This window comes from Indicator indicator, chromosome 8 (genome assembly GCF_027791375.1).
Source record: "Indicator indicator isolate 239-I01 chromosome 8, UM_Iind_1.1, whole genome shotgun sequence".
NCBI lineage: Eukaryota > Metazoa > Chordata > Aves > Piciformes > Indicatoridae > Indicator > Indicator indicator.
The window spans coordinates 19,012,726-19,025,149 of NC_072017.1; the positions used below are offsets into that span (position 1 = coordinate 19,012,726).

General features: G+C 38.4%; 1 protein-coding gene across 3 annotated transcripts in view; it reads right to left on the reverse strand.

Moving 5' to 3' along the window:
- Positions 1 to 12,424, reverse strand: part of PALLD (palladin, cytoskeletal associated protein) — a 177,230-nt gene that overhangs the window by 30,578 nt on the left and 134,228 nt on the right. For all 3 annotated transcript variants that reach the window (XM_054382854.1, XM_054382855.1, XM_054382856.1), the window contains exon 10: positions 87 to 782. In XM_054382854.1, the coding sequence (XP_054238829.1) occupies positions 87 to 782 (696 nt within the window). The remainder of the gene's footprint in view (positions 1 to 86; positions 783 to 12,424) is intronic.

Below are 12,424 nucleotides of genomic sequence, written 5' to 3' on the forward strand. Positions count from 1 at the left end.
AACAGAGACTAGAACAATATAAAGTAAAGCAAGTACAGTAACATTCAGTACAGTCAAACTCAAGGAGCTCATTAGCTGATACTTACGGAGGTGTCACTCCTTTTGGGAGGCCTAATGCGTTGACAGAGATGGGTGGTGGCTGGGATGGCAGCATGGAGCTGAGAAAAGCTGCTGGAGACTGGCCGGAATTAGGAAATCTGGGAGTTGGAGACAGGCTGTGGGAAGGTGAAGAAAGTGAAGGAAGAGGAGGGGGTGGAGGAGGTGGAAGTGGAAAGGAATCACACACTGGATATGTTGTGGTTGGACTAAAGACAGGTGGAGGAGGGGGCGGAGGGGATGGAGAAGAAGGAGACCAGGTGTACTCCCCTTCTGGAGCAAACTGCTGAGAGAAAGGGGGAACAGGCACTCTCCCAAACTGTTTTTGAGAAGCAGTTGGAGACATAGGAGAAGGAAGGCTGGATGTAGATGATCCTGAAGATGGAGTCACATAACCTGAAGCAGGGCTGATGTTCTGAGCAGCAATGAACTGCTTAGGCCGAGCGTAGTTGAAGGAGCCAGAAGACTGCATGGTTGGGGAAGTATGAGAGTTAAGAATACTCATTGGTACAGGAGAGGTGACAGACTGGCTAGACTCAAGCTCTTGGAAGGAGGGGGGAGGAGGGAAGGAAGGAGAAGATGGAGAGTGATGATGCTGATCGGGTTGCTTTTGGTGACGATACCACTGGCCACTTTCTTGCTCCAGACGAATTTGGTTTTGCAGCTGCTGTATTTTTATAGGGTCTCTGTGGAAAGGAAGGAAAGACAAAAAGATGATCAGACATGCAATGCTGTTTGTGGAGGTAAATGTTCCACTGATCTTTGGACTAGGAAAATCCAAAGGAAGGGAAAACTCAAAGCATTTGCATACCTTGAATTGCCCTATTTGTTCAGAACCAAAACATTGCTACAAAAGTCTGGATTTTATGAGCTCAAGAGGTGGAGGACTGTATAGGTATAAGAGAAGTTGACAGAACCTCCACTTTTTCAGAAAGGTAAATTATAAGACACTTTGAAGACACTTAGGATATTTTAAAGGAGTAATCCAGATAATAGAAGTAAAAATGTTTCTTTTAATTTGTCTATTTCATTCAATGGCTGTTTCAGTAATAAGCCTCAGATACCTACACAGCAATAACTTCAGCCTTCATTTTTGTTGTAGCCTTTGTGGGCTGATCAGGCAGACCTAGTTACTACCATACTTTTAATGAGATAGGCAACAGACCAACTTCTGCATCAGAATCATTCATGTATCTGTAAATGAGCATAGAAGACTTCCAAGAAACTTTTGTAACCTAAGGAAATGGTGAACTGAGTTTCCACATCTTTAGTCTGACTTTTTTTTTTCTTGACTTTATTCTTATGTGTAGGTCCCATGTATCAGTGGATAATGATAATGAGATTGAGATCAAAATTAACTGTGTAATCTATCAGCTTAGAATGCATCAGATTGACTCGCTTAAAAATGGTCATGTTCCAGCTGGAAATCATAACTTTGTGGACATCTGGAGTATTGAGATAAAGTTTCAGCACTTGCACATATACCTTTCTGTATATTTAATATATACTTCATTGTACACAAGTATGTCATTGTTTATACATACAATTTAGGTCATTTGAGCACAAAATTTTAGTTGTCTGCTTAATGCATGGCATGTGAATGCATGATTCTGGCACAATAATGTGTTTTTGTTGATAGCAACAAAATCAGAAATGTTAATATCATCACATTTTCCACTCCAAGATGAATTTTAATATTACATCCATTCACGTTTCCCAGAAAACATTTTCTGACAATAATTCCAGTTATGATCTCAGGCCAAAGGTCATTGTGCAGATAAGAAAAAGAGGAGTAAGCTTGTTCAGGACAGAAAACTGAAAAATTAGTGTGCTTTTTATCTTTTTGGTCATAAAGATCGTTCAATTCCAGCAACATCAGTCCTCTCACCAGCAATACATATTTTAGTGCTTAAAAGGAGATTGCATTTTCCTTTTAAATGACACTAGTAACAAGAACAGCAAAATGTTGCCATTCTTCAACATAAGCTTCCTTTCACTAAATGGGCTAAAACAACACAATTTTAGTTCCCATCATCATTTGGCTTTCTTGGGTCATGACAGAAATATTTCAGGTCACCTCTGATTGGAAAGAAAAAATCCTGTAAGATGACTACTTTTAGCTTACTTCTGCATCTTTAGATGACTATTTGTAGGCCCACTGTCTCTAAAATTATGTATAAGTAATACTTATTTTCCATCATAATCACCCCCAATATGTTTTGTTAATTTATTGAAGAAAAAAAAAAAAAGAGAGAAATTTAGTATTGTAAATGGTGTGTTGAATATAGAAGAAACTTAGCTGTCTCCAACACTCCTGTGTTTACCCAACATGTGCTGAAAGCAAGTCAGTGTGTCTTGTCTTGGGATTAATTATTTCCATTGCCAAGTCACATGGCAACATAGCCGGCCAATAGCATAACACAAATGACCATCTATGGCGCTGTCAATGGTAAGGGTAGTACTACAGTGCCTGAGCTGCTGCTGCACCAGTCCAGGCAGAAGTAAAGGCCAGATTCAGTGTAGGTCTGTGAAAGGTTGGCAGAAACATATGTCATTGCTCTGCTTTCACACTAAGCTTGACTCACGGTCACAGGAATATACATGTCTGTAAGTCAAAGTTTATTAGCTCGAGACAGCACTAATTCCATTTGCAAAGCTTTTGATCAGCTTAGGGTTGAGATAAAGCAAGTGCATGTCTGCTTGAAAAACAACATGCTGACATAATTATTATCACATCAGTCCATGTAAAGACCTTAGAGCAAATTTTCATTCCAGTGGCAGCAATGCACCATCCTCGTCTGCAAAAGGAAATGTTCTTCACTTCAAAGCTACTCTTTTAACAGTAGATATTATACTGTACTTATTAATTTCTTGAGCAGATATATCCTAGAGATGTGACATTAAGAAGGAAAACAAGAAAAAAAAAAGAAAAGAAAAGAATAATCAATTCACAAGCATTCCTTTGCAATAACACCAACAGCAGTGGAAGCTCTATACAGTTAGGTCCCTTAAAGATAACACAGTTGTGTCACTCAGAGAGCCTAGTAGTCAAAATTATGCAGGGGAACTGGCTTCTTATGTTGCCCTCATCAGTAGAGAAACAAAGAAGGTAATTAAAAAGAGCTCAGTTTTTGGACGAGATTACAGGAAAAATTAGTTTAATTGTAATTACACCCTATTTTCAATTGGCTGAAATACGTTTTGTGATCCCAGTGTTTTAAAGGGCACACATGCTTTCAGGGAATGCATTGAGTTTGTTTAAACAATAGAGAATGAAACTTCTTTTCTCATGCAGAGTTTTTAGTTTCACCAAATAATTCATGTAACAATGTAAGAATGAACCTTTAAAAGTAAGTTTTTACTAAAATTCAAGCAGTAAATGGCAAAAGTAAGCAATCAAACAAATCATACCTAGGGTAAAGCAAATATTGAGAAGTTTCAGCAACTCACTGAAAAACGGGCTTAGTACTACATAAATATTTCCAAAAGGTCTTTGTTGGTGTTGGTTGGTTTTCTGGGCTTTTTTCCCCCAACAGAATCACAGAATAGTAGGGGCTGGAAGAATCATCCAGAGATTATCTAGTCTAACCCCCCTGCTAAATCAGGGGCACCTAGAGCAGGTTGCATAGATCTCACTAAGGCAGGTTTTTAGTATCTCCAGGAGGAGATTCCATCACGTCTCTGGGCAGGCTGTTCCAGCACTTCATCAACCTCAAAGCAAAGAATTTTTTCCTTATACTCAGGTGGAACTTCTTATGTTACAATTTGTGTCCATCGCCCCTTGTCCTGTTGCTGGGCATCACTGAACAGTCTGGTCTCGTCCTCTTGACAATATTTATAAACATTTTTTAATACCAGATACGCTTAGCCAAGATGTCTATATACATTTTCAAATATTCTAAAAGGCCTGTTAAAACTGTTAAATAAATGCAAACAGTAAAAGAGCAACATTTTAACAAAAACACACAGTAGTTGCAACAGAGGTTAGGTTTCTGGCCTACATTGCCTGTAAGTACAATTGCTTGCATAGGTTTGGTTCTGGGCACTTGAAACCTGCTCAGTAAAGTGGCAACTTTCAGCGCTACATGACAGTGAGAGACATCTGAATACAAATACTCAAAGGCAAGACTAGACAAGTTAGGCTTCTCGGAGGGCAGCTACAGTATACTATCTTTCTAAAAAAAAGAACACTGAGAAAATTGTGGACAGAGATGATCAGAATCTTCTCTAAGGATGCCAATACATATTTTAATAGCTACTCAAGAATTCATGGTTTTGGGGTTAGACTATAATAGCCTGTACATCTCGTTTTCATAATGTTTTTTCTTCCTGATACCTTGTGTCACATTATTTTGAAAATTAATAAAGCAGTCCTCATATTTGAGAACTGGTGAGAACCACCATCAGAAACTGTAACTCCAAGTGCCTGAACACATTGCTATAGAGGAAAGGAGATGGGTAGATGGTTGTACATCTGTGAACGTCTCAAAAGGAACTGGCTACTGGATTACAGAGGGCATTACAGCAGATGGCATTTTCAGGGATGTTTTAAATCCTTCTTACTTAAAAGTTCTCTGTCAGGTTCATTCACAGGTTCCCGACACTAGAAGATGTACCAGCTTTATTTTTATCTGACATCTCTGAGTTTGTGAAGAGTATATGTAAAAAATTATTCAGAGGAACAATGCCTGTCTTCTGGGAAGCATCATCCTATTTGCATTTTAATCAACTCAGTATAACCTGGTTTGTGTATGCTTCAAATGCAGAAGTTTGTATGGAAGTTGTTCTATCCAGGCTATCTGTCTTGGAGAGGAGTGTTCTCCAAAGGCAGAGGGATGCTGCTGGTGAAATAAATCACCACACTTAAAGAACGAAGATAAAATAAAGGTTTTAAAATTACGTATTTTAAGAGATCCTGATTTTGGCCCTCCAGATCTTAACAAAACAAACAAAGAAAAAGGCAAATGGAAATCAGACAAAGAAAAACATTTTCTGTTTGAAAGAGACTCCTATCTCTCATGTATGGAAGAATAATGGGCTCACTTCTGCCTCGAGTCATTCCTCAGAGAAAGCAGGCTGGCCCCTTCACAATCCTACCAGCCATCTGCCCTTTGAGAAATGGACAGTGCAGTTCTACAGCAACATGCAAAACATACCTCTGAAAGGACAGGAATATTTTGAATGAAAATAATTAAGATTCAACCATAACATGAAAAGCCTAAACTATCTTTCTAAATTATATTTGAAACCAATGACAAGTTTGTATTTTGGGAGTAATGACTACTCATCTCCAGGAAACCTACCTGCCAATGAAGACCTAGCCTCTAACTCAATACTAGTGTTTCAGAATCATGCCAGAGCTCTACCAGAAGTGAAACAGTTGTCATCATGCTATGTTAAAAACCAAGGGCTTTCTCAGGTAACACTGATTTTCATGGCAGCAAGTATCTACAACAACTGCTTAAGACAGCAGCTAATTATTTAACAGCTGTGCTGAAAATAAGGACTCAGAATATGAAAGTAGTTCCAACTAATCTATCCACTGAAGGAATATTTATTCATTTTTAGAACTGTTAATATGTGTGACAAGGAAAGAAGGTGAAGGGAGAGCAGATGCTCCTTTTTTACAAAAACTACAAAGTATTCAACACAGACAGCCTTCAGGCTGTGTTAATACAAACACATTTACTCAAGCATCGAGCTTCCTAATGTTAAACGATCTCTTACATCGTGAGAAAGAAATGCAGACTCTTTTAAATCCTGCAAGAGTTCACATTTATGGAAGACTGGAATTTTCAGTAAAAGTAAAAATGGTGGGGGGAAGACCATGGTGGGGGGCAGTGCAGGAAGGACCAAAACCACACCAGTTTGTATTCTACCCTGCAAATATTCAGAGGTACTTTTTGTCTATACTATGAGATTTCCTTGTGGTGAATAACCAGAGAGCTACAACTAGGTACCATCTCCACCAGCTGCAACCTTTAAACATTTTTTTACTTGCCCATCAAAATTTAACAATTTGAAAATTCATGTGAATGACAAATAACATTTTCCATATTTCAGGTTAATATACAGGAGTGTTTATAATTCATTTCATTGTAACCTAACACACTCTCAGGAAAAGCATTATGGTGCAAGAGCTAACACAAGTGCTCCATGATAAGGATGCTATGAAACTAAGCTTGACTTTTGCCCTGAGAAACTTCACACACAAAGAAGAGAAGCATAAACCATCTGCATTGTTTGTGAATTCTCTTGTAAGGAAATCCTGCTGTAATTTGGCTGTTAAAAGCCTTTCTGTCTATCCTAAGAATCGGCAGTTACACCTGTGCCCATTTTCCATTACGATTTGATTATCTGTCAAAGGCATCAAGGTAATTTCTGTATTAAGGAAACCAACAGTAGTGATAGTGCCAGCACTATCAGTGAGCACAAGCAATTCTTTAGAGACAGGAACCATTTTTCATCTCTTCATACCACAGCAAGGACATTTTTCAAAACATGGACCACTGAGATAACACGTTTAGTGTGGGTACAGAAAGGGAGGAAATTGTGCTCTTGTGCACGTTCATTGTTCCCAAAAGTCATAAAGACACAATACAGCTAAACTTTGTATCACTGGTAGGATTAGATCATAGAAGAAGTCTGGTAGTCAAAAATCTCTCTGGCTTCAATAGTGTTACATAACTGATGTACAGAATATCCAGCGATGGATTTAATAAATTAGAAAATTATACAAGTTTTACTGATAAAGGAAACAAAATGTGTTTTTATTAAGAGGCAAATTGTAACAAGGCATTAATAGCAATACAGGTCCCAGGGTTGGAAACAGACAGTAGGATTGAGTGTACCCTCATCAAGTTTGCAGATGACATCAAAGCTGTTTGGTACAGTTGACACACCTGAGGGACAGGATACCTTCCAGATGGACTTAGATAAACTTGAGAAATGGGCCTATGTGAACTTTATAAGGTTCAAGACCGCCAGGTACAAGGTCCTGGCTTGGGTTGGGACAATCTTTGCTATCAGTACAGACTGGGGGTGAAGGCACTGAGACCATCCCTGTGGAGAAGGATGTGGGGGTGCTGGAGGATAAAAAACTGGATATAAGCCAGCAATGTGAGTTTGCAGTCCAGAAAACCAATCATATCCTGGTCTGCATCAAGAGAAGTGTGGCCATCAGGTTGAGGGATGTGATTCTGCCTCTCTACTCTGCTCTGGTGACACCTCTCCTGGAGAACTGTGTTCACCTTTAGGGCCTCGAGCATGAGGAATGGACTTGCTGGAGCAAGCACATAGGAGGGCCACAAAGATAATCAGGGTGCTGGAGTACCTCCCTTATGAAGGCAGACTGAGACAGTTGGGGTTGTTCATCCTAGAGAAGTGAGGGCTGTGACAAGACCTTATAGTAGCCTTCCAGTACTTTAAAGGTGGTCTTCAGGAAAGAAGGACTTTTTATCAGAAAATTTAGAGACTAAGGGTTTCTAACTGAAACAGAGTACGTTCAGATTAAAGGAAGAAATTCTTTATGGCGAGGCACTGGAAGACCATAGAAACTGTGGATGTGCCCTCCCTAGAAGTATTCAGGACCAGGCTGGATAGGTCTTTGACAACCTGGTCTAGTGAAAGGTGACCATTCGCATGGCAGGGGGCTGGAACTTTAAGGTTCCTCGCAACACAAACCATTCTATGATACTATGAAATCATGACCTGGAATGCAGGAATGAACTGACCTGAAAATAGACAAGTAGGATTTCTGACGCCAGCTGTGCTATACCATGTGAAAGGTTATATTCTGTTCTGATTGCAAAGAAAATACGTAGAGAAAAAAGTATGTATCAAAGTTTGAAAAACTGTACTAGTCTAAACCTAAAAGTAAACAGAAGAGAAGATGGACACCCACTAGATGTGGTATGATACATTTTTCAGTGCTGTCACTGGAACAGCACGTGCCTACTTGTCTTTTTTAAGTTTTAATTCTAAATGCAATGTATTTTAGTAACAAGATGCTCTATAAATCATCACATTTCATCTACCATTGGCTGCTAGAGTTAGGAAATGTGCTTATTATATGCCTACAGTGGACTTAAAACTGGACCTCCATGCTTTCAGTATTAATATTCCGGTATTTATCAAGCATCTGCTCTTTGGTTTACACACAAAGACAACTGTTTTGTACATAAATACTTCTGCGAAGAGCTGGCAGATGCTCAGTCTGTTCATGCCCAGCAGAATCTTTGTGGGCTATGCTTGTCACAGAGCAGAAGGAAAACTCTAGCACATATGGACAAAACAGCCACAATGGAGTATCTTACTAAAATGAAAACACTTAAGAGAGCAGCAGATATGCCGTATGTCAGCCACTGCATTTAAAAGACCAATAAGAGCTCTTTGTAGCCTTGGCTGTAACGGGAGATAGAACTTCATCTGCTCATGTAGACTCCTGTATGCTAACATATTTTTGGTTTATCACACTTTTTCCTGTCAGCAACTTGCACCAATTTCAGTGATACCTGCCTGATGAGCACTTCTGTGACCTATTTTGTATTAGGAACAATCTTTTAAGATGTGGATCTCCATTCATTTTGTTGGACTAATTTTGAAAATAAAATGGAGTTTGCAAGGCATTATCACTTTTTATGTATCTAGACACGTACTTTTGTTTTTAAAAGGCACCTCCCAAAGCATAGGAGAGACGACATTTATGATACCCAAAATGTTGCTAAAACACCTTTAGATACGCAGAGCTACTTCTTTTTACAACTGCACAATAAACATAATTATAACAAAGATATCTAGGGTAAATTGTAAGGAGTAAGTAAACTCGCAGCCCTTCTCCATGACTGAATCCTACACCTCACTGTAATTTTTCTAAATCAAAAAATTAATATCTGTTAGCAGAATTACTGAGCAAAGGCAATATCCACCTGCAGTATACAGATGTCACTGCAGTCAAAATATACTTTTATATATGCAGAATTGCTTTTGTACTTTTGAGTGAGAATACAATCCATAAGGACGAATCCCTTCAAATACTGTTTATTTCTTAATATATGAAGTAACCTTGAGTATAAGAGACTTACGCAGTAAGGACTTGTTCCCTGAATTAAGCTATGCTTTAAGTGATATTCAATGACAAAAAAGAAGGGATCATGCAGGTAAATGTCACTTGTTATAGCCAAATACTGTGTCAGTGATTCTGAATGGCTAGTCCCTTCTCTAAAACTGTTTTGAACCTTGCTTAGCTCTCAGTGAAAGAAGTCAGCCTTCTTAGCCCAAGAAAAACAAGAGAATGGACCAAGTTTCATCTTTCCCAAATAAAATAGTAGCCAGCATGGTGACTGGCACAAAAGAAAGAACCACACAGATTGGCACTTCTCCTAAGAGGACAGTAAAGACATCTGAATTTGTGCTTCAGCCTGGATCAGAAACGTGCTTTTGAAGCAAATCTCCAACTGTACCCAGTTTTTTGTTCTCCAGTTTGTGTCTTGGAGAAGCCTCTCAAGAACTGATTCCCTGTCAGAGGAAACAAATGTTAACAAACTCCAGCAACCAATGAGCTTCAGTCCACAGGAGCAGACTAGAGCCAGTGCAACGTGTAAAACCCAGCCCCCAAACTCAGCAACTCTGAAATTTGTAGCGTAGCTATCATGCCCTCACAGAATGTTTTTTTCACTCTAGATCCATCCTTGTTTCTGTGTACTACTGGATTAAATTAGAATACAGAGCATATGTTCAAACAAGCATGTTGTGTCTAGCTAAACCATACAATCTAGAAATCTTTTAAAAATAACTGTGTGTACCACAACAGATTTTGGCTTTATATTTAAGTCTCAAGTTCTGGGAAGTCAAACATATATCTTTCTAAACAAATATGCAAAAAATTAATTTCTGTTTATTTATAGGTTTCTTGAAATATTTTAAGCACACAGCTAATTGATGTATAGTAAAACTAGGATATCAAGATATCATGCACATTATTCAACATTTACACATTTGGAAACAATGTATGGTCCCATCCTAGACAGCAATTTTACTATTTTATATGCTGTAGTACAGATTTTACTGTTTGATTGCGTGCTGCTGACCATCAGTTCAATTAATCCCACTCCTTCCTTCTGCCACTCAGTAAAAACCCTCCAGACAAAATCAACATGTCTTGTTTGTCTTAGGTTTGATCACAGGATAGTTTGTTGGTAAACCTAGTTACAAAGAAAAGTGTATTCCTCAAGATTTAAACCCATGTTGTCTGACAACTATGAAGGAAAAGTCTCAGTTTATGGACTCATTATTTTGATGACTCAGGCACTTTCTCAGCCTGAAGGTGGACATTCTTGGAGATAGAATATTGGCTTAGAAACAGCACTCATCTGATTTGAAGGTCCCAAGTTGTATTTTCTATTATCTATTAAGATTAGATTGTATTAAAACATTCCAGAATGAGGAGGATCAACACCAGTTTGTCTTGTCCATACTGATTTTATAATTTGTTTTTTTACATTGAATAGTTAATAGTGTGCACAATACATATAAACTGTTATTATACTTACTGTATTTATATTTACATTTACTTACTATAACTAGAGCACTTAGATGCCATCTGGAAGCTACTAGTAGATCAGTATATTTTAAAACAACAACTAAAATTGTGTGCTTTTTTCCTGTTATTTCAAGTGGCAGTAACATGTAAAAGTAGCAATACATTTCTTTCACATTAAAGTCAACACTACCTATATGCAAAACCTTCTCTTCAAGTATCACAACTTGGGACTCCCGGCCATCTTCTACCTCACAAATACCTGAGATCGAGAAAAAGTCTTCTGTGGCTGTGGTTTAATAAGCAACCTATAGCTCCATATGGTAAATGTAATTCTGTACTTTTAGGTTACTTTAAAGACAGGGATTTTGACAATACTAAAATTGGTAGCTCTACAGTCAGCATGAGTGTGGGTCTCCCAGTATGAACAAAGTGGTTCCACGTGATCCTCTATTCCTCTCAGTCATATTCAGATCATGGTATAATTCTGTTCTGTCTTCAATTTTATTTCTCACTGGCCTTCTTTGTAACTACTGCCTTCTTTTCACTACCCCTTGTGAGGTCCAGAAGTGAACAATACCAAAATTCATGGCTTTACCTTCTACCTCAGTTCACATGCTAGCTTCTCTAGAAAAGCATGCTTCACTCTTTGGAAAACACTGGCCTAAAATACCCTTGTCTACTACAGTTTTCTCCTGTGAACTAAAGTCACAGAATCAACCAGGTTGGAAAAGACCTCAGAGATCATCCAAGTCCAACCTATTACCTAATACCTAACACCTCGTGATAACTAAACCACGGCTCCAAGTGCCACATCCAATCGTTTTTTGAACACCTCCAGGGACGGTGACTCCACCATTTCCCTGGGCAGCCCATTCCACTGGCCAATTACTCTCTGTGAAGAACTTTCTCCTCACCTCAAGCCTAAATGGACTGTTAGGTATTAGAACCCACATGACCTTCATGTGTCTGGGACACTTCACTGAAGCTAGCTGGTAGTCACACACAAAAAAATTCACAGTAAGTACATTGATCCTGTTTCTCAGTTGAAGTATCCCTCTACTCTTTTTCTGTTTCAGGGAGAAACCTCAAACACAGCACTGAATTTAAGAGTTACACAATAACAAAAGTGGTTGGATTATTTGAGGTCAGCTAACCCATTAGACAATTTGTATAAAATATAATGATAATTTTTTTGCAGAACGAGGAATGATTAAATGAAAGTCAAAAAGCTAGAGATACCAAAGAACATTAAAAAATATTACATTTTTTTCACAGAGGGCAAAATAATGCAAAGACATGTAAGTTCTCCAACTAGTTGTGCTATATATCAGGGAAAGTGAGCACCCAGATTTGCTTAGATTTTTGTTTGAAGGAAACTAAGTTTGTTCACCTAGAATCATCCTCTTTTGCAAGCCAAGATGGGCTCATTAGAGCCCATACACTTAGACTTACCACATTAATTACGTTCTCACGCCCTAAAGGCAACGTTGTCTGAAGCTGTTCATTTTTTGGTCATTTCATAAACCTTCAGAGACTGAAGTTTTCCAAATGGATTTCAAGACTGCAATATTAAAGTTACTTAAATAATAACTAATCCACCAGGCCTTAGCTTTAAAAATGGGGAAATAAACTTTGCTAAGCAAGAACTGATAGCACATAATTCTTGCTGTACTCTGTCCAGGCAATACTTCACAGATTAGTTATGTCTGATCCTCTACGCTAGGGAGAACTTTTGTCCCCAAGAGCCTAATACTCGTAATTGTATCTCATGATCCAAGGTTTTCTGTA